General features: G+C 46.5%; 1 protein-coding gene across 2 annotated transcripts in view; it reads right to left on the reverse strand.

Annotated features, from left to right (window-relative positions):
- Positions 1–22,919, reverse strand: part of MYOF (myoferlin) — a gene marked incomplete at both ends in the record, with an annotated part of 168,850 nt that overhangs the window by 25,668 nt on the left and 120,263 nt on the right. For both annotated transcript variants that reach the window (XM_080693595.1, XM_080693594.1), the window contains 12 exons: positions 1,284–1,375; positions 1,793–1,948; positions 4,616–4,741; positions 7,145–7,243; positions 9,026–9,037; positions 12,790–12,866; positions 16,335–16,500; positions 18,348–18,509; positions 20,035–20,133; positions 20,250–20,408; positions 20,503–20,684; positions 22,415–22,492. In XM_080693595.1, the coding sequence (XP_080549721.1) occupies positions 1,284–1,375; positions 1,793–1,948; positions 4,616–4,741; positions 7,145–7,243; positions 9,026–9,037; positions 12,790–12,866; positions 16,335–16,500; positions 18,348–18,509; positions 20,035–20,133; positions 20,250–20,408; positions 20,503–20,684; positions 22,415–22,492 (1,408 nt within the window). The remainder of the gene's footprint in view (positions 1–1,283; positions 1,376–1,792; positions 1,949–4,615; positions 4,742–7,144; positions 7,244–9,025; positions 9,038–12,789; positions 12,867–16,334; positions 16,501–18,347; positions 18,510–20,034; positions 20,134–20,249; positions 20,409–20,502; positions 20,685–22,414; positions 22,493–22,919) is intronic.

Raw genomic sequence — 22,919 nt, forward strand, 5'->3', positions numbered from 1 at the left:
GGCCACCAGGCCTGGCTGAGCTGTGAGATTTTTGAGATGTTTTGTAGAAGTGGCTCAGCTAGTGTCTGCATGCAGGAAATGCTCAGTAAATAACAGCTGAGCTGGAAGCGGCTCACAGCTGAGAAATGTGGTCCTATTCACACATCCCTTAGGTCTGAGCACCTGAGGTGGTCTTGAGAAGATGAATATGTCTGTCTAAAAACAAGTCCTAGGTTTTATTTATTTATTTATTTTTGTGGATCTTTTGGGGATGGAACCCAGGGGCATTTGACCTCTGAGCTACACCCCCTGCCCTATTTTTTATTCTCTATTTTGAAACAGGGTCTCGCTGAGTTGCAGAGGGCCTCACTAAGTTGCCGAGGCTGTCCGCGAACCGCGATCCTCCGGTCTCAGCCTCCCAAATGCTGGGATTACAAGTGTGCGCCACCACGCCCGCCTCAAGTCCTAGGTTTTAACCATGAAGAAAATAATGCTGTTTCAAGAATCTTTGAGAACAAGCTGAGGGTGGTGGTGTCATGTCTATAATCCCAGTACTTGGGAGGCTGAGAGAGGATGATTGCAGATTCAGGACCAGCCTCAGCAACGCAACCTAGTGAGACTCTTAGCAACCTAGCCAGACTCTGTTTCAAAACAAAACATAAAAAGGGTTGGCGGTGTAGCTCAGAGATAGAATGTCCCTGGGTTCAACCCCCAGTAACACACACACACACACACACACACACACACACACACACACACACACATATTCTCTCTCTCTCTCTCTCTCTCCCTCTCTCTCTCTTTGGGAACTGAAGACAAAAATCAGAATAGGACACTTTGACCCTATCATCTTCCGCCCCCTCCTGGTTTGGATAACAGAGGCAATAATACATTCACTGCATCAAAATGATGAGACCAGGATGTTCTGGAAAACAGCCCAGACTAGATTCTGGAGGTGGAGACAGCACCTCACTGCAGCCAAGCCGCTCCACCTCTCCCTGTGCACAGCCCACAGGCCGCTGCTCCCGGGCTTGGCCAGCCGCCCCTCACCCCTCAAGACCTGCGCACACACCTGCCCTCCGAGAAGACATCTCCGGACTGACTAACCACGCTCTCTGGCTTCCTGAGCTCTTTATTTGTGCATTTACTTACTTACTATTACCTACTCCCCTGACTAGAATACTTGTCTAACTCATGAGCACAGTTTCAGGGCCTCGCTCCATACCAGACACACATTACATGCTTAGTATTATTAATGTTCCATGGAGAGATGAACCGCAGAATATTTTCAAAATAGACCTTACCTGCCAAAAACTGGGTTGAGGGTGTTGGGCACGTAGTTGTCTCGGTCCTCAATGACCTTCCTGCCCAGTGTTATTTTTATGTAAGGGTCACACTGCGGGGACAAGACGGATGAGATGTTATGTCAGCCTAGGGTGCAAGTGGAAGTCAATTTCGGGGATAGACTCGGCCGGCTTCCACATCCACTCCCATGTGACGACAGGTGGCACCATGACCCTGCGTGCCCCGGACCAGCTCTGCGCAACAGTCTCCTTAGGGTGGCAGCGGCTGGGGTTGGGGGGAGTCCCAGGTCACATCTGCAAAATGAGAAAGCCGAACCAGAGGGCCTTAAGCCCTTGCAAGCTCTTAGGAAAATCTCCGTGGGGACGGTCCTGCTGAATACATTGTTTTGATAGAGTATCTTTCTCCTAGTGAGATAACAGACGCCCAGAGAGAAAGAACGTGACAATTATTGCGGCTGAGGACTGTAATTATCCTGCTACAGGAGAAGGTCCCACACCCAAGCTCTTACCAGGCCATTGTTGTCCTGGGGCTGGAGCTCTAAGCCTCGAACAATGTAGATCCGAACTGTACATTCCTGTGGGACACTGTCAGGTAATTCCCGAAATTGCCTGGGAGGGGCCGGCACGCTGGGGTCATCGGACAGGGGGTAGATTCGGAAGGAGCCCTAAGAGAGACACATGGGTGATTCACGGGGCCTGGGCAGCCTGGGCAGTGCCCTCCTCCCCAGGGTACTCGGGGACAGTCACGGATGGAGGGATTGGGCAAGGGAGGGATATTTTGTGTGTATGTGTGTGAAAAAAATCCTCCGCACTTCCTGTGTTTCCAGGAGGGAAAGGGAAATGATTATAAAGTAATTATGTGAGAGATGGGGTGGAGGAGGGCAGGGCAGGCCAGGAGCCAGGCGATCCCCGGGTCAGGGGGTGGAGGTGACTCTGGTCAGCGTGAGGGGAGCTGGTGGCAAGAGGGGGTGGAGAACAGCTGAGCACAGCGGTGCACACCTGTAATCCCAGTTCTTGGGAGGCTGAGACAGGAGGATGGAAGGCTCAAGGACGGCCTCAGCGACTTAGACTCTCGGCGACAGCGAAACCCGGCTTCAAAATAAAAAGGAAGGGCAGACTGGGGTTACGGCTCAGAGGTAGAATGCTCTGGGGTTCCACCCCCAGTACCAAAAAAGTGGGGAGGTTGGTGAAAAGGTGCCCATCCTTTGGAGACAGGAGCAAACCCAGTGAAGTAGGGGTGATCTCCTTTCTCTCGCATTATCCCACACACACCCCGTCTCACTCTCAGGAGAACTGCTCAGCCCTCAGACTCCACTCAAAGAGGCCACTTTGCCGGGGACCCCTTCCTGAGCGCCCCACCTGCCCTCCTCAGAGCCTGCGCAGTCTCCTCACAGTACTGAGAGCCACCCGAATGTCCTGCTGTGTCTGCTTCCTCCACCAGACCGTGAGCTTCCTGACCAGATGTCAGGTCTTGGTCATCACCCTGCCGCCAGGGTCAAACACGGGACTGTGAGACTAGTAGACGTTTTATTTTGTATCTGGGGGTGGATACTGGGATTGAATTCAGGGACATTTGACCTCTGAGCTACACTCCTAGACCTTTTCAAAAATTTTTAAAATTTGAGACAGGGTCTTGCTACATTGCTGAAGCTGGCCTCCATCTTTCAATCCTCCTGTCTCAGTCTCCCAGGTCCTGGGATTCCAGCTGAGTGCCACCAGTGGGCCCAGCACAAAGGAGTGTGTGTGTGTGTGTGTGTGTGTGTGTGTGTGTGTGTGTGTGTGCGCATGGGGTTTGAACCTTGAATCCAGGGCCATTCTACCTCTGGGCTATATACCCAAGCCCTATTTTATTTTTATTTTGAAACAGGGTCTCACTAGGTTGATGAGTCTCCCTGATTGCTCATTCCGTCCTCAACCTGTGATCCTCCTGTCTCACCCTCCCGAGTACCGGGATCACCAGCATGTCACCATGCCCAGCAACAAGGAATGCTTTTTTATTTTGTTTTGTGTTGCGGTACTGGAGATGAAACCCAGGGGAATTCTATCTCCAAGCTATATCCCCCGCCTGATTTTTTAAATTCATTTTGAAACAGGGTCTCACTAAGCTGCAAAGGGCCTCACTAAGTAGCTGAGGCTGTGCGAACCACAATCCTCCTGTCTTCCAAATGCTGGGACTACAAGTGTGCATCATCACGCCCGGCTCAATGGATGTCTGTGAGCGAGTGTGCTTGCTAGCCAGCTGGAGAGGATGTTGAGCGTATCTTGAAAGCACTTTAAGCACAGGGGGAGCACTGAAGCTGGAGTCTGAGCACAAATTCTATCTGTCTTTATTCAGCAAAGTGGCATGAAGGAAATACCTACTATGTGCCAGGTGTTGAGAATCCCAAACTCAAGGACTCCCATCTGGCCTGAGGAGGGTAACTTAGCCCTAGTCTTCTGTCCACTTTGGCTGCTTGGTGGGAGGCTGTCAAGAGAAGGATCTGACAACTGTGTGTAGGGTTTAATCCCTTGATCCATTAGTCATGTCTGCTAGGGGCAAAGGATTAGGACGAGGTGGCACATCTTGGGTATCTTTACTGAGTGTGGTTGGAAGGAGGGGCGGCCATAGAACTGACGCAGTGTGAAAGGCGCCTTCATGCGGCAGCCAAAGCCAGACCTGCGGGAGCCCAGAGCGGCGTGAGTCACCCCGCTGGAAGCCATCGGACGCTTGACAAAGAGCGTGACATCTGAGCTGGCGTTTAAAGCATGTGTGGGATTGTCAGACCACAAAGAGGGAAGGAAGGGCATCAAGGGAAGAGAGACGAGCCTGCCCAGGGCTCCACACCATGAAAGAACTAGGTGTGTGGGGCTTGGGAGAGGCTCCGCGGCGGGGCGTGGGAGGGAGGGGACTTGTCACTTGTGAAAGGCCAGCTCTGCCTCTGGAAGGAGCCAAGACTCGATCCTGTGGAAACCCAAGTGACATCTCTAAGCCAGCAACGTGCAGGATCCCGTTGGGTTGCATGGGGGAAGAGACTGGCTAGGAGGCAGATGTCCCGGGGACGGTGAGGACAGAGGCCTGGGAAGCTGACGCAGCCATTCTGCGTCAGCCTGGAGGGGGTGGGATGGGAAGGGGAGCTGGCCTGGGGACGGCACGCCTCTGCAGGACTGAAGACTGGCTGGATGAAGCAGCGAGGAAGGACGAGCGGCTGAGAACGCCTGGAGCGCGTTAGCAACTGCTGCTTCCTTCAGAGGTCAGAGACCATGACCCTGCTAGAGGCTGGCTGGCCTTTATCCTAGGTCCCCCCGGAGCCCAGGTGGACTCGAAGCAGGATGCACGTGCTCACGTCACTCACCTTAAACTCTCCGACCACGGAAGGATCTTCATTCTCATCCGATTTGCCTCGGTACAACTTGAAAGTATCTGAGAAGTCAGTCAGGCCCTCGAAATCGGCTACGTCCTCCAGTTCGCAATTGTAGATCTAAAAACACATCAACAGATTCCTTATTTCTCATTGAAATGCAAGCTGAGGCTAGCCGGGCGTGGTGGCGCACGCTTGTAATCCCCACTCTTGGGAGGTGGAGACAGGAGGATCGCGCAGGTTCGAAGCCAGCCGCACTGGCTTACGAGACCCTGTTTCCAAATAAAAATATAAAAATAGGTCTGGGAGTGTAGCCCGGAGGTAGAAGGGCTTCCAGAAACCCCAGTACCACCAAAAAAAAAAAAAAAAAAAAAAAAAAAAAAGTGGAGGCTAAAACCGAAATAGCCAAATGGGCACGAGGCTGTGGATGGAGCAGCTGGAACTCTCCGATTGCTGACAGGAGTACAGAATGGTACAGCCACCTTGGAAAATGTCTGGTAGTTTCTTATGGAGCTAAATATCTAGATCCGCCGGGCGCGGTGGCGCACGCTTGTAATCCCAGCATTCGGGAGGCTGAGACCAAAAGATTGCGGTTTGCGAACAGCCTCAGCTACTTAGTGAGGCCCTCCTCAACTTAGTGAGACCCTGTTTCAAAATAAAGAATAAAAAATAGGGCAGGGGGTGTAGCTCAGAGATCAAATGCCCCTGGGTTCCATCCCCAGACCCTCAAAAAAAAAAAAAAAATCTAGATCCTAGCATCCAGAAACTGCATTCCTAGATATTAACCAAAGAGAAATGAAAACATGTCCATATGTTTTCATGTGGACATGTTTATTCATTCTGCTACTGCTGAATGAATAAACACATTGCGGTATATCCACGAAGTGGAATACTACTCAGAAATAAAAAGGGCACACTACTGATATACACACTAACACAATGACTCTCAAAAATGGGGGCTAAAGAAGTCAGACACACACAGAATAGACACTGTGATTCCATTTGTATCAAGAATAAAAATAGGCCAAACCAATCTATGTTGGTAGAAATCAGATCAGTGGCCTCTGGAGGGGGAGGGTTGGGAGGAATTGGCTGGAAGGATCTGATTGGGGGGTGTTAGGGGGTAGGGGTTTGTGCAAATGTGTACAATCAAGACTTATTGAATGTATCATCTTATTGTGTGTAAATTATGCCTGAAATAAAAAGCTAGAATAAAAGGAAAAAAGGAAAGACGTAAAGAGGAAGGGGAGAGAAAGGGAGAGGGGACAGAGTGAGTACGAGATTGATCCCCAGCCTAGTATGATCATTTTTTAAAATTAGAGCCTTTTAACATGCTGGTATTTTTAAAGCTACAATAAGATATTATGATAATTATATATAAGAGGTAGGTTTTTCCACTTTGATAGGAAAACATTTTATTTTCTTTTTTTGGGGGGTACAAATGATTGAACTCAGGGGCATTCTACCTCCGAGCTACACCTTTAGGCCTTTAAAAACTTTTTAATTTAAAAACAGAGTCTTGCTAAGTTGCCGAGAGCCTTATTAAATTGCTGAGGCTGGTCTGGAACCAGCGGTCTTCCTGTGTCAGCCTCCTAAGAGGAAAAGTATTTTAATGACTTGATATTTCTCACTTAATTTTTTTCTTCTATACACTGCTCTGACTCTCATTTGCTTCTACTTGAGTGCATTATGGGTTGAAAAGTTGAAGGAAGAACTGGAAAACCTGGAACGTTAACAGAAGGATCAGAGCGAGCCAGCCCTGCCTAGTTCTATAGCTTGGCATTCTCCTGGCCACAGGTGCCCGTCGTTGTGATTTTCTGTGTGACAGAATCAACTTGTCAGCCAGAAAAACTGATCCCTGTTCAGAAGATAAAAGGAAGCATGTTGACCTCTAGTGTTGTTCTGCAGAAAAACACTGTGACTTCCGAGCTTCCCTGAGTCACCTGGATAATTGCTGGCCTCATTAGTGTGGTACCAACCCATCCCCAGCCCTCTGCCAGATGCTCCCAAGCCCCAAAGTAGCCATCCTGCAACCCTAACTCAATAGTCATCCTGAAGCCATAGTCTTGGCCAAGCCAATCCTGTTGTAACAGGGCTGTCTGGAGGCCAGAGGTACTCTTGGCCCCGCCCCTCAGCATCCATCCTCTGCCCTTCAGCCTTCTCAGCTCTGTGCTTTCCCTCCTCCTTCTCCTTCTCCTCCTCCTCCTCCTCCTCCTCCTCCTCCTCCTCCTCCTCCTCCTCCTCCTCCTCCTCCTCCTCCTTCTTCTTTTTGGTATTAGGGATGAAACCCAGGGGGGCTACCCCTCTCCAAGCTATCCCCCAGCCCTCTTATTATTTTTTTTTAACAGGATCTTCACTAGGTTGCTGAATGTCTTGCTAAGTTGCTGAGGCCGTACTCAAACCTGTCATCCTCCTGTCTCTGCCTCTCAAGTGCTGGGATTACAGGAATGTGCTGCTGGGCCTTGCTGGAGCCAGTTCTAATGTTGTTGACTCCCCCACCCACAAGTGCACAGGTTCAGGTACCTTGAGTTTGGAGTAGCCTTTCTGGATGTACTGTCCACATTTTTCCTGCTCTCCCGAGGAAGCATAAAATTTACTCCACCAGTCAACAATTTCTTCCTCCTAAAGCATGTCAAAAAGGAAAAATTATTAGTGATGACCTGGACTTCCAGTTTATGCAGGAAACTCCTATGTAACACATAGGCACATAGGTACTTCTGGCCTTGTTTAAGTGAGATCGTGTGCCCATAATGTACACTCCGCACAAAATACTCATGATGTTTCGACTTAGAAACTGGAGGAGAAATGACCAGTGGAATGTATTTGTTTTAATGTTCGCCCTATACACACAATCTATTAATTCACTGTTATCTTTTTTACCCTGTTGATATTTATATATGCAAACAAATGAAGACAAAACCTCCAATATGCATTTTCTACTCTCTCATTTCCTTGGCTTCCTTAGCCAGCAATGTATTGTAATATGCATCTTGCTAAGCTAAGAGTGGGAAAAACTGGTTCCAATTCAAGTTTCATCCTTATGTTCTGAGCCAAACCCTCAGGTGACAAGCCATGCTGGCTGGGGCAGGTTGTTCAACATCTCAGCATCAATTTCTTCATCCACCGATAATGACAGTGGGGTAATATCCTGCCTTCTGCCTCAGAGAGTTGATTTGGAAATCAAACAAGATCATTAAGAAAAAGATATTTAAAAAGTTCAAAATGTGGTATAAAAGGAAGGCAGCATTCTGGTCTAATAAAATTTAGACCAGCGGCCTCCAACCAATCTGCATATCCTGATGCAATCGGTCGAGGCTGAGACCTGGGCATCCGGTCTGGCCTCCTAAGCTCCTCTGGTGACTCTAATGTGTAGCCAGCGTGGACAACCTTGGTTTTTTGTTCATATTTGGTTTTGCAAGGTCTGGAACATAGAGCAGGTCTCTATCAGTGAACTACACCCCGGCTCCAAAGCAGCTCTGGTTTGGCTGGGTGCTTCTTTGTTGGGGAGAAGGGACGACATATGAATCTCTTGTACATTTTCAAACTACAGAACCTCTCCTACTCAAATTTATTACATGAATAGATCATCAAGCCATGTGCACTGGTACATGCTTGTAATCCCAGTTACTCAGGAAACTGAGGAGGAATACCAAAAATTTGAGGCCATCCTGGGCAACTGAGGGGCACTTGTCTCAAAATAATAAATAAAAAGGGGGATGAGGTGTAGCACAGTTCTGTAGCATAGAACTTCTGGGAGGCCAGAAGTTCTCCTGGATTTAACCTCCAGTATGGCAAAAAAAAAAATCATTAGTCTCACTCATTGTTTATTTTAATCTGTCAGAAATAGCGATGTCAAAAAATACAAGTATAAAGCCAGGCGTGGTGGCGCACGCTTGTAATCCCTGCACTTGGGAGGCTGAGACAGGAGGATGGTGCAGGTTCGAAGCCAGCCTCAGCCACTTAGTTACTTAGTGAGGCTCTCGGCAACTTAGTAAGACCTTGTTTACAAATAAAATATAAAATAGGTCTGGGAGTTTAGCCCAAAGGTAGAAAGCCTTTGGGTTCCACCCCCAGTACTACCAAAAAAAAAAAAAAAATACGGTATATAAGTATCACTTGTAATATAGCCTCCTAGTGAGTCTGGGATTGAGGAACAAGGCACATGAAAGGCTATTTCTTAATTATGTTATATATATATACACATACATAAATACATATAGATGTTTATTAACCATATATTTATAACCATACATGTGTTTTTATAGACAAACTTATGTCTTCCACACAGGCAACAGAGAGGTACTCTCTTAGTGGATCAGCAATATATCATTTAGAAAAGTTTTACTTATATGTCAATTATAGACAGAACATACGCGAATCTTAAGTGGAGTGCACAATAATTACCTTTTCTGACAGCTGCACAGGCACAGGTATGGTCATGAAGAGGAGAAACCATATAACGGGTCACATGGATTTTAGGTTTACGAATCCATGAGCATTAGGTAGAAGAAGGGGGGAAGGAGGGAGGGAGGGAGAGAAAGAGAGAGATTATTTTCGTGCATGCTTTATATCATCAGCATTTTGATAGATTATTATAAATTATTGTAGTCAAGACAACCGCATCATTGAATTCACCTTATTGATTCATCCTAAGAAAATGCGCAAGAGTCCCACACAGTAACAAACGAGAGGCTTAGAGGTAGTCGCTCAGGGTTCATGTTTTCAGTGGGTTGGACGATGGTCACAGCGGCCACTCAGGAGGGAGCTGGCGGAGCTGTTCGTCTTCCTGCCCCGGCCCCCGCACCCCACTTTGCACCTCGAGCGTATCCCCACTGGCCTAATCCTCACCCCTTCCAAGCTCTCCTGTCCTAAGAGGAGCACGACTGCATGATTACCACGCGGGTCCCCAGCCCTGCGTCATGGAACCACATGAACACTTGCTCATCCATCGACTCGTCCTAATATGAAGAAGCCAAATCCTTCCAAATGAATTTCCGGGTGGAGAACACACCCCGAATCCCAGGGCACCTCCAGGAGATGGGAGGAGAGAGAGCCAGAAGGTCGGGGCTGGAGTTTCTCTTGCTATCTTCTGGGACACTGGCCAAGCTCACCCTCACGGGCAGTTTGAAGAAATGCTGCTCAGACTCCCAAGCTCTGAAATCCTAACTCGAGTTCATTTCTCAAGTTAGGATTCGCCGCCCCGCTCCCCACGGCTGCGTGGGGGGAGACCAGGCTTCCGCAGGGCTCCGCCGTTATTTCCAGGTTGCTTTTTGTTTCATGCAACAGAACTGCCAAGAGAGGCAGAGAGACAGACAGACGCGTCAGTTCTTCCTATTAGATTCATTCCAAAGCGGGATTAAGGGTTAGATCATCGTAGCCGAATAGAGATTTTGGAGAGAGGAATTTACCAAAAGTGCGTTCATATACTCTCAGGGGCTTTTGAATTTAGATAATTTAGAGTTCTTTTATGCGCATTTATTTTCAGTCATTTAGAAAACTGCTTCAAAGAGTAGTCTGTGCTTTAATAAAAAAGCATGATTTAAGACAAGTTGCTAATTTTAAAATTTAGTATTAACTAAAATAAAATTTAGGAGTAATATAGAACAATTCATTTATGCTGACTTGCCCATGAATTATTACTATTATTATTATTATTATTATTATTAGTAGTAGTAGTAGTAGTACTGGGGATTGATCCCAAAGGCATTCTACCTTTGATCTACACCCCCAGCCCTATTTTATTTTTATTTTGAAACAAGGTCTCGCTAGGTTGACGAGAATCTCACTACTTGCTGAGGCTGTCCTCGAACCTGCGATCCTCCTGTCTCAGCCTCCCAAGTATTGGAATTATAGGCATGTGCCACCACAATCGGCTTTGCCCATTAATTCTTATGAAAAGGAAGAACAAATGCAAGGAATGAAACTCCCTTTATTATATCTACTAATGAACTTGCAAATGAGAGTCGAATCATTTAGTGGCACAGAATATTCTCCCCTTAGGCTTAAAACAACCCTATTTGTTTAAGTCACCACTCACTCCAAAATCTACTAGTAGAAAGAATCTGAAGGAAGAATTCGTGCCTGCAGAGCAAGGGCCCGCGGTCCCAGGCAGCTCCATGCATCGTCTTATCATACATACATGCACTGTCTTCGGAGAAGCCAGTTTGCTGAGCGCTGTTGACATGCCGCTCAAGCACTGGAATTGGAAGGCATGTATTGAGATGACTATGTCGGATTCCCGAGTCATCTGGCTAGCGCTAGAGCAACTCGCCCCAGACCATGATGACCCTGATTTCTCCCTTTTCTTGTGATGGTGCTGACCCCCACAGAGCTCCTGAGGACATCATAGAGTCACTCCATGGTCACTGCAAGACACAGCCTCCAGTCCCCAGCAGCAGCACAGTCAGTTTTGACCTGCTCCTCAGATCCGAAGCCTGAATTGAATTAATGGTAACATATGTACTTTCCGTGTACATTACATATGTGTAAAAGGGAACATCAACAAGCTGGCCCTCGGCTCTTCCAAAGCTAAGCACGGTTCACTTGAGTTTGCGAAGATGGACAATGTCTACCTCGGTTAGCAGGTGGACGCGGGTTTTTAGAGGAGATTCCCACCCACCTTTCACACGAGCCCGGTGCATCTCAGCGAGGTATGAGGAGAGCTAGCCGATACAGTTATTTATAGTGCGGCAGGAATGAGTGGTCTGCCATCCCCATCTTGCAGTGCTGCAAGGCTAAAGTCTAGGATGTAAACTGACCTTTCATAATGGGTCACTACAGGAGCCGAGTTATTGTCAAGATGCAAGTAAAAATATTTACATAGATTATCAATTTTTTCTCCTTATTTCCCAGTAGTACTTAGGGCTACCGAGTACCCAGATGCATGTGAGAAGAACTGACAACAGTAGATGGTGAAGTTGGAAAGAGATTATTCAGCAGGATCTTACACTACCTTTTTCTGGACTAATTGTGAAAATATACATTAAAAAACTCTCTCTGTTTTGGTACTAGAAATTGAACCCAGTGGCATTCTACCTCCAAGCTACACCCCCAGCCCTTTTTATTTTGTTTTCAAACAGGATCTTGCTAGGTTGCTGAGAATCTCACTATGCTGTTGAGACTGGTCTCAAAACTGTGGTCCTCCAGCCTCAGCCTCTCAAGTACTGGATTACAGGCATGTGCCACCACACCCAGCATAAAAAAAATCTTGAGTTTATTATACCTAACTTCTCCCAGGGGTACTACTGTCTTAGTGATGGAAAATTGGATACTGTTATTTGCCACCCTGTAGAATTTCCCGATAGTAGAATCAAACGCACTATAATACTGGCTGTGGAGACCATATTTAATACGTTCCAACTGTTAGTGAGTTTAACACCAGTGGGAAGGAATTGCCTTTCTTTAATGGCCCTGTTTATGGTCATAAGATATTAAAGGGCAATCATGTGCATTTTGGGGCCAGTTTGCACATTACAACATGCTGCGAGTGTTTATCATAAGTGCCAAAAGAAACAGTGAGATATCTTGCGTTTTCTTTTTTTCTGGGTTGAGACTTTTCTCTCCTCTCCTTCTTGTAGAAGAGCCTGGGTGGCTTTAAAATAGGGTCCTGAGTAAGCATTTCCACCAATGACTTCACTTCAAAACCACAGTGTGAATATAAAAGTCTGGGATGGTCCGTATACTGACAAAGAAGGTCATTAAAACTCATGACATTTCAGTTTTGTACAGGGAAAAACCAGGCCTGCCTCATGCAGCCCTGTTCTTAACATTGCAGTGTTATCAGTTTGTTCCCGAAACTTCTCTTTCCAGAGAATGACATCAGTTGGATTGTTAATGCCAGAGGTTCTTTACTTGCACACATATATAGGAAGTTTGAAAATACAGGGAAGTCTGGGCCTCTCTCCCTCTTGGTGAGTGGGCTGGGGCGTGGGTGTGGATCATATTTTGAGTATCCTGGGTGACTAGTGAGGACCAAAGGCCTCTCGTCTACCTAACATCTTTATAACTGAGTGCACGATTCAGCTTCTTGAGTCTACTCAGCCCACAACAAACTGATTTCATGACTATTGTTTTTATGGCATTGAATGGTTGCTTAACTCAGTTCACCAAGTGCTTAGACGTCTGGAAGGTAAAGTTGACAGTATCCAACGACTGGTTCTGAAGCCTACCTTAGATGCCAGTAATGGTTTGGTGTCTTCTATTTCGATAACGATGTCCCGGCAGGGAGGTGCAGAGAGGAGGGAAGCTACAAAGCAAAATAATTTTATAATCTAAGAGACTTAGAAAAATAATGAGCACCCCACTCCAAGTTCACGGTGAACAACCACAGGGTAGATGGTAGGGTTGACCTTAGATGGGAATTTCTGAACAGAGACCACACCTGAGTGTAGAAAACCACCGAATCACTCAACATTTTCCCCCAGTATGCAATGTGGTTTTAAGCGTTTTCCAGGAGAAATGCTTAAAAAATACGATGTGGTGTTAAGCATGGCCCACCTTTTCTTGTGCTGTGGACAATTAGCACAGTGCATATATATAGGAAGTACACAGAAAGGAATTGTGGGATTCAGGGTGAAGGTGGGGAACCTATATCTTAAGGAGCTTCCTTTTTGGGATTTGTTCATCAGACACAAAAAATAAACAATAATAAGAGAGGAGAGGAGAAGAGAGGAGCGGGAAAAGCGTGGTGCATATTTGGGGCCTGAGGTGCAGTGGTGGATCTGGCCCTTGTTCCCACACTGTATGTAGAGGGAGAGACAATGCCCTGAGTTTATGTGCCATTCCTCAGGTAGCTGTGAGTCTGCCAAGCTAAGATAACTTTCTGTTTAATCCACTCAGGCAATTAACAAATGGGACAGACAGGAGGGGAGGGAAGACACGGTTTTAGGTACCACGTGCCAGGCACAGGGCTCAGCACGAGGTTTACCTAGCAATTCCTTGGTAACCCTTTAGAATATGTACCATTATTTCCATGCTTGAGATTTAACAGCAAAGAAAAGCAGAAGCTAAGAGAAAGCGAGTCCCGTGCTTCAGGTCAAACAACGAGGAGTAAGTAGAAGTAACTGAGGTCTGTTGACCCCAAGGTCTGTACTTTTTTCTTAGTACTGGGGATTGAACCCAGGGGCATTTTTTACCTCTAGTCTATACCCCTTACCACTTTTATTTTTTATTTTAAAACAGGGTCTTGCTAAGTTGCTGAGATCCTCCTGTCTCAGCTTCCCAGCCACTAGAGTTAACAGGTATGCACCAACATGCCCGGCACAAAGTTTGTATTTTAATCATCACACCTGAGCCTATTGAAAAGTAGATGCTCAAAAAATGTCAGAGAAGTGTTCATGGGTCGTAGAGGCAGGGGAGACGGATCCTTATTGAACATCTGTGACGTACTAATTGTTACACAAGGCTGTTTTCCATGCATGAGGATCCCTGGATCTATAAGCAGCGTCTCTACTTTCCAGGTAGGCTGGTCTGCAACTCCGGACAACTGCAGCAATATGGAACGTGAGTGCCAGCTGGGTGGGGATGTGTGAGCTCCGCTATATGCAAGTCCCTTCTCGTATTTCAGTTCTCTGCTTTACTATCCTCATGCAAGCAAAGCCCGAGAGACTCGGGGAAAGTGTGTTGTGTGTGTGCTCCAAACCTTAGACCAAGCAAGTCTCACTCCTCAACTTGTACCCCATCATTTTTATTTTTTAAGAGACTGAGGATTGAATCCAAGGGTACTGTACCACTGAGCTACATCCTCAACATTTATTTTAAATGTTCGTTTTTTGAGATAGGTTCTTGCTAAGTTGACCAGGCTGGCCTCAAACTTGCAATCCTCCTGCCTCAGCCTCCCCTTGTTGCTGGGTTACAGGCATGCACCACTACACCCAGAAACCTATCATTGGTTTTAAGAAAGTACCAGATTTCCCTCCTCTGGTGTTCTCTGAAGCCCTGCCCACCCTCCACCTTAATTCCACAGCATTACTAACCAGGAAGCCTCTGCCCTGGGCCATGCCTGTCCCTGACCACGGAGATTGTGGTCTACACAAGTGCTCCGTGGCCAGGGAAAGCTCGAAACATTTGTACCTGCCTAATGATTTCCCACATTTGGACCAAAGACCTTTCTCTCACAAAAATAGTAGGAAAGAAATGTGATGAAAATAGGTGCTCTGCATCGAGTGACTTCAGATAAAACAAGCCCTGCAATTACAATGATCCTCCTGTTATAAAAAGCTGTTGCAATTGTAAGCACCATAGACTCAGCACAGAATGTCTTACATGGAATGTTTTTTGATAAACACATGCTCAAATGTTATTGTTGAGTCCCCCCTTCCCCCATCAGGGATACAGGATGTTCAGACCCACGGAGAAGATGAGTTTCAGAAACTCTGACCAAACCTTGCAGAAAAGCTTAGAGAATCAGACTGTGCCCTAGCTGCTTACATAGATCTGTTTCAGTGCAGAAGTCACCAATGCCAGCTGAGCAGGGTATTTCAGTCCTCCATTGCGATCTAACCTCATGAAGTTAGGGCCCTATGATCCTGTGCACTGAAGTGACAGAGCTAACAGTCTCTAACAGTCAGTTAGAGTCTAGACAGGACTCTAACAGTCCTGGGCACACAGTGAGTGAAAAACAGAAAACCACTGAGTAAATAATAGCAAAATGATATCTACTATTTATTATGGAAATCTAAGGTATGTTGCCCTGCTCTCTCATTTGCACATTAATTACATGACCTAAAACTTTCCTCTATGGGTAACAATGAGATATCTTTCAAATTACATCACAACAACATTGTTGTTGTGCATTAGTGAGGTGGGATCACAGGTGGAAAGTAATTTGAAATAAAAATCTCCTGCTCCCTCAATCCTCATGGAGAGAATGGTTCCCTATATTTTCCCATGAGATATTTATCACCGTGGACCGTGACCACTCGTGCCCTTGTTTATCTTCCCTGCTGGACTCTTGCACCATGGGTACATGGTTATCTTGGGCTCTTCAGTCTCTCAAACATTTATACTGATGAATGGCTTTTAATGAATGTTCAATTATCATTTGTTGAAGGTTTAAGGAAATTACTTTATCTCTATCACTAATGTGGCAACAGCTTTCCCTGCATTTCCAGGTTGTATCTTAAAACGCAAATAGTAGCCTGTAATCCCAGTACTCGGGAGATTGAGACAGGAGGATTGCATGTTTGAGGCCAGCCTCAGCAACCTAGCAAGGCCCTCATGGATTTAGCAAGACCCTGTTTCAAAATAAAAATTAAAATAAATAGAGTTGAGGGTGTGGCTCAGAGGTAGAATGCCTCTGAGTTCAATCCCTAGTACAGAAAGAAAGGAAGGAAAGAAGGAAGGAAGAAAGAAAAGAAGAAAGGAGAGAAGGAAAGAAAGAAGGAAAGAAAGAAAGAAAGAAGGAAGGAAAGAAAGAAGGAAAGAAACAGACAGACAGGTAGGCAAGTGGGAAAAGTTCATCAAGCACTTTGAACTTCCTCAAAAGACTATCTTATGTTCATTGGAAGGTAATCTCTTGAGCCCTCCCCCCAGGCCAGGATCTTAGTAGCACTACAACTTACTGTCTTTATTTCCTTGGGAAAGTTATATAACACATTGCAAATAAAAATGCTTCCTCCTCTGTAGAATCTAGACAGCGAATACGTACCGTGAGAAGGTTGTATAAAGACTGTGCATGACAAGCCCCACACTTGTTTCCAGATTTGCATCTTACCTTTGAGCTGGGGCACAATGTCCTCCTTTCCTGCATACGGGTCACAGCGGAAGCGGTCCAGGCGGTCGATGGTGCACTGGCCAACGACGGGCTTCCGCCCAAACTGCCTGTGGTCGATGACCTTGATCACCAGCGGAGGCATGTATAATTCCTCCTTGGGCAAGAACTGGTGGACAAGAAAGGTGGGTGTCACTTCTCTTTGCAAGACCAGACAAAGGCAGCTTTGCCAATAAACTCCCCCAAGGAAGCAACCCAGTTCTCTTGGCCCACTATGCACAACCTGCTGGAGTCAGAATAAGCAGTTCAATAATTAACTTACTAGGCGAGTGGCTCAGTGCTTGAGTCAGGCTGCCTGGGACCAAATCCTGGCCCTGCTGCCACAGACTGAATTGACTTTAGAAGATTTTTCCAACCCCGCTATGGCCGGCTATCTCATCAGTAATAGTGGAGTTATGGAATTCATATATATGGAGTGCTTAGAATAGTACTTGGCCCATGTTAAGTGCCCTGTGTTAGGTACCATGATGTGGAATCAGAATGTTTTTACTACTGACCCTGGGCCCCGCTTCCTAAGGTTGGGGGAGGGCTTGTGTAAGACCGATGAGTCCAGAGCTTGGGTAACCTACTAGCCAAGTCCTGGGCAGAATTTAGAAGTGGTCAAGACAAAGCCGAACCGCCAAGGGAAATAGCTGGGGTGGGAATCTTTCGGCCCTAGATGCTCACTGCCGAATTCTCACTCTTCCTTCACTGCCCCTGGGACCAGGGGGCTGGATGGCATGGCCTGTGTGGAGATCACGGTCTACCCACGAGTTTGCTTGTGGTTCAGGTGGACTGCTCTCTCTGGCTCTCATACAAGACTAGAAGCTGGGGTTTGCTGAGTGGCTTCCTCCAGGTCTGCTGACCAAGGCTAGAGACTATGCCAGAAGCGGTCAGGTGGGTGACTGGTGGACATGGATGAGTAGAGTGGTGGCCCCGGAGGGACCAGTCAGGGATTCTGGCTTCCAGCATCCGTGAGGCAGCATTGTGGGGGAGGGGCGTAGGTTTTGGAGAGTTGGAAGAAGCTGAGTTCAAACTGTGGCCCCCCACTTGCTGGCCATGTGCCCCTGTGTACATGAGTTACTCTCTCCGTTTCCACCATGGGGAGTGTAAACAGGGTGGAGATGTCCACCTGCAGGGTTAGAGGCTCCGTGCACAGTGTGTGACTGCTCAGCACCGAGCCCCAGCTGTTGACGAAGCTGGGACAGTCACCCCAGCGCAGCAGGGGTGGCCTAACATGACGCTGGATGAGGCACTGTCCCTCTCTGGACCTCCGTTTCCTCATCTGTAAGATGAGAGCTGAAACCACGTGGCCTTTGAGCTCCAGAGCAATGTGTCAGAGACGCCAAAGGCTCAAGGACCGTGAAGGCCTTCCATCCCTTCAAGCAAAGGAGATGCCTGCCTTTATTTGGACCTCTTTTATAAAGTAAAAAAAGAAAAAAAATTTTTTCATTTTTTAAAATTTCAGGATTTAACTGCTTTGAAAACAGAAAGCCTGGGTGGCCTCCTCTGACTTCAGGTAACAATGCAGGGCCTGGGACACTGATGCTTCACACTCCCAATAACCAGAGGTGACCCAGATGGAACAAAGAAGGGACCATCCCAGGACACAGGCAAGGGCTGTTAGGACAGTGGCCCATCACCCCACAGAGGTTCACACAGCCGCCGCTTCCCCAGGAGGCCAGGGCGCTGACCACGGGCCTGTCAGAAACAGATAGCTGAGTGGATAGGAAGTTTACTGGAGAAATGAATCAGTACTGTTCACAGATACTTCTCTGTCTCTGGGGGTGTTTGTTGCTTACCGAAACCATCACCACAGTGTGAGAATCTAAGGGGTAAAGTTGCTGACAAGCTAAACAGAAGGCAGAGTCTTTGATATTTTTAATTTGTCATATTTGGGCATGGAGTCTATATTCATATTTCAAATAGAATTCAGCTACTCGACATGCATGAACTGTTAGAGTCTGGGCACCATACCACTTTCATGAAGAGAACAGAGCTTGGGAAGTTGGGCGTCTTCTTAAGATTTTTGATCACCACGGATTCTACCCTCTCCCCTCCGCACTCCACAACAAGGCTGGGTGAGGTGATAGAGGCCATCTGGTAGTTTTTCATATTTCTTAAGCCCCAAGCTAGGATCTGGGAAAACAAGTTAGAGATGTGAAGGAAAGCTGATGTATTAAAACTATTATTCAAAAGGAAAAATCCTACCTTACCCATTGGCAGGTCTTTTTCTTTTAATTTTTACAGTACTAGGGGTTGGACCCAGGGGCATTCTACCTCTGAGGTGTACCTCCAGCCCTATTTTATTTTGGAACAAGGCCTCACTAAGTAGCTGAGGCTGGCCACGAACCTGTGCTCCTTCTAGCGCAGCCTCCCAAGTACTGGAATTACAACTGTGCCCCACTGCACCTGGGCCTGGTAAAGTCTTTAAGATTGATTAGTTCAAACTCGTGTAAAATACAGTGACTGATATTCCAGAAAGCTGTTGGTCATGCAGAGAAAGCAGCTCTTCCTCTTTTCTTCTCCTGCCTGAGCCAATAAAAAGCAGAGCAGCAGAGAGCCCAGGAACCAATCTTGGCTGAGCCGGGTACAGCGGGGTAAATGCTGACTAGTTAGTTAACCTATCTCTGTCTCATCTCCAAGCAGGGCTGGTGGGGTTAGTTATCACAGGGGCACTCTGAGGATCAAGCCCAAAACTCTTAACACAGTGCCTGACATGAAAGCATTAATAGTAATAATAATAATAACAACTTTTTTAAAGCCACCTGCCTCAGATTTTGAGAACTCCTAGCAAGACAGCTGGAGAAGGAAATGTTAGAGTAACAGCTGTTCACCTGGACGGGGAAAGCCCTGAGACCAAGCCAGACACTGTCCCTCAGGCCACCCGGTCAGCTTCATCAGCCTGTATCTGCCCCAGTTGTGTAACATGTCACCATTGCCTCCTCCTCCCTTTCCATAGCCCCCCTCAGCCTCCTCCACAGGCCCCCAATCTGTACATGTGTACATGCATGTGCACACACACACACACACACACACACACACACACACACACTCTTCTGAGCTATCTTCTCTCCTCCCCAGTTTTCCACCTGACCTGAAACACTCGGCAACCTGCTGGCCCCCAGTAAATGAAGACTTCAGATTCCCTTCGTGATATTGGCATTGCTGCCTCCATAGTCTCCTGCTTCTATGACTAGTTCAAGTTTGGGGACCAATTCTATAGGAAGTCAGAGACAGTGAGAACATATATAGCAGGATGCCGCTCCCTACTCGAAAGATCCCTGCTCTGTAGCAACATTGTGGTACTGGGACTGAACCCAGAGACATTCTACCTCTAAGATACACTCCCAGACCAATTTTATTTCTTATTTGGAAACAAGGTCTCACTCGGTTGCTGAGAGCCTCACTAAATTGCTGAGGCTGTCCTTGAACCTGCAATCCTCCAGTCTCGGTGTCCCAAGTACTAGGATTACAAGCGTGCGTTGCCATGCCTGGCTTTATCCATTGGATTTGATCAAATAAAACAGAGAATACTCTTTTCCCCCCACAAGTAAGCTGCGTGAACACTGGACCCATCTTGGCCTCTTTGCATCATAGCGAGCCTCCACTGGAGACACAGAAGAACTAAACAAGCCACCAAAAACCACGAGGAGGAACATACCTCAATAGCAGTGAGCTGGACGACAGGCCTGATCCCCTGGGGGACCATGTATAAGTTTGGTGCCCTTTGGGAGGGCAGAATGGGGAGGTTGGAGCCATCCTGAAAAAAACATGAAATGTCAATGCCTCCTTTTCGTTCAATCAAAGGGTGCCTAGAATTATTACCGGGTGTTGAAGCAGCTGAAAGGGCACATGAGTGAGAATGCAGAGATGTACCTTGTCCCTCAGGATCAGCTCTGCAGTTGCAAGGACATCCCCACAAGCCTTGTCTCCATTCATGACTGGGTGCCAGAGAAGTTTAGGTGTCACGTCCGCTTCTGACTTGAGTTTCACCAGAGGAGAGAAAATGCTTCGTCCTAAAAATTCATCTTTGCCCTAAAGAGACAAGCAACACTCAATTTTTCTAAGGAAACATCCCTTCAAAGCTCCACCAGCCCCCAGGTCATCTTAGAAATTCCAAATTGCCCACCACTTGGTCATTGTCAAAAAGTTCCACGATAACTTTGGGTGGGTCCTGTAGAACTGTTTGAGGTTCCCCGTAGATTTCAATTTCATCAAAGATGATGGTCTGGTCCCATGTGGGATTCAAGGTGGAGTGGATGATCTCGGTGGTTTTGCTCCGATGGAGGAAGGAGACATGAGCGTAGGGATCTAAATTAGAAAAGAGAATAAAAGGCGGGTCATGGAGAAAGCCTAGCTCTCCATCCATGTTTATTTCAACCTGATGATGCTTTTCCTATGGATGCAATAATCATGTGCTCTCAGCACCCATCTGAGGACAGGGTTTCTTTCTTTTATTTTTCCTGTTTTTCTTTTTTGGGGGAAGGCTATTGGAGATTGAACCCAGGGGCATTCTATCTCTGAGCTACACCCAATCCGTTCGTCTTTCCTTCCTTCCTTCCTTCCTTCCTTCCTTCCTTCCTTCCTTCCTTCCTTCCTTTCTTTTTTTCTATCTATGGTCTTGCTAGGTTGCTGAAAATCTCAAATATGTTGTTGAGGTTGTCCTTGAACCTGCAATCCTCCTGTCTCAGTACTGGGATTATAGGCAGGCACCAAAAATTGCTGGGAGACTGACTTATGTGAGCCATAAATTAATGTCTAAGTTCTGGGTACTGTGGTGCGCCCCTCCGGTTCCAGCTACTTGGGAGGCTGAGGCAGGAGGATTTCTTTTGCTCAGGAGTTCAAGGCGAGTCTGGTTGACATAGCAAGACCCCATCTCAAGAAATAAAGTGAAATAAAATAAAATGAATAAATGAAAATAAAATCATGTCTAAACCAAAGCTCTTGTGTATACCTTACAGGTGCCTAGTTTTTAGCATAGCAGACAGCCATCATATGAATGGAAGTCTTTGCTTTTGTCCTGATGATAAATCGCATGTATCTCAAACGGCAAGAAATATGTTTAGAGTTTTATGTAATGGCAGGCGAGAATTTTGACAGAATTCTCTGTCTTACAGTGATGGAGTGCCCCCTGGTGGAGAATATTTGAAAATGTCTTTAAAAAATGATGGCTATGTGTATTACAGTAGAGGGATGGCCTTGAATTTGGTCTAGTTTGTAAGGAAAGGAAATCCTTCATGAAAAGTAGATAACATTTGTGCTTGAAACACACTTGAGAATTGCAGTGAGTTCACTGGAGTGCCAAGCAAATGGTTAAAGAGCTGCTTCCATTAGAAGGTCCAGGGGAGCTCTCCTGGGCTTCCGATTCCAAAGTGGAGTGCTTCCTAACAGCCTAGGATGGCCCCCACTGCCCATGGTTCCAGAGGTCAGAGCACAAATCCCCAGGCAGGAAGGTTCTGCCATGTTCCCGCTCTGCCGACAGACTCCCCCTTAGAAGAGGTCCCAAGACAGCAAAGCCACGCAGGGCATTTGTGTGGGGGTGATGAGGCCTCAACATCATCATCACCTGATGGTGTTGGGAGTATGAGGAGCAGGAGCAGAGGAAAGACAGACTCCAGATGCTCCCAGCCTGCTGCCATATAGGCAGATGGGCAAGTGTGTGATCCATTTGTCACCTCTAAGAACTACAAAGACCATAAAGGACATTAATTTACCAGTCCACCCAAGAGCCTGGGATCAAAACCACACCCATGTGTACAAAGAGAGAACAGAATTGCTCTTCTTGGCACTTTTTAGTTACTGAATCAGTGATTGCTAACATTAAAGTGCCCGGTATCTCCTGTGTCTCTCCAGCACCTAGCAATGGATCTTGACGCACTAGGTAATTCTTTAACTACGTAGCAGTTTACTCCAAGGATACCGAAGTACGCTCCCGTAATAGTTCTTGGAGTTAGAAATTACAACAGCAAAACATTCACCTGAAAGGGGCACCCAGCTAACCTGCTCTGCAATCGCATGTGTCACGGGGACTTTTTTGTTACCTGAAAAGCTATCCTTGTCTAAAGCCATGAGGTTCCTGGCTTGATAGATATAGCAGCGCAGATGGTAGACGTAGACCCCTAAAAAAAAAAAAAAAAAAAAAAAAAAAAAGATGGAGGTTACATACAAGAAATATGACACTGTGTTGTGGTGTTTCTCTGGGATATTGGGAGATAACATATGTCTTGGATAAATGGACGGATCCCTTGAATCTAGTCCCCCAGAATAAAGAGCACACATGGTGGTTAGATCATGCGCTCCCCAAGGTAGTTCTGTTTCCTGTAAAATAACACTTACAATATTCTTCCTCATCTGAATTTGCTTTCCACGGTTTCTGTTGTCTATAGTCAATCAATGTCTGTAAATATTAAGTGGAAAATTCTAGAAATAAACCATTCCTAAGTTTTCAGTTGGATTCCATTCTAAGTGGTGGGATGAAATAATTCTGCTCCATCCTACTCAGGAGGGGAATCATCCCTCTGTGTATCCATGCTGTATATGCTGCCT

This window comes from Muscardinus avellanarius (genome assembly GCF_963383645.1).
Source record: "Muscardinus avellanarius genome assembly, chromosome: 4".
In the NCBI taxonomy this organism is placed as follows: domain Eukaryota; kingdom Metazoa; phylum Chordata; class Mammalia; order Rodentia; family Gliridae; genus Muscardinus; species Muscardinus avellanarius.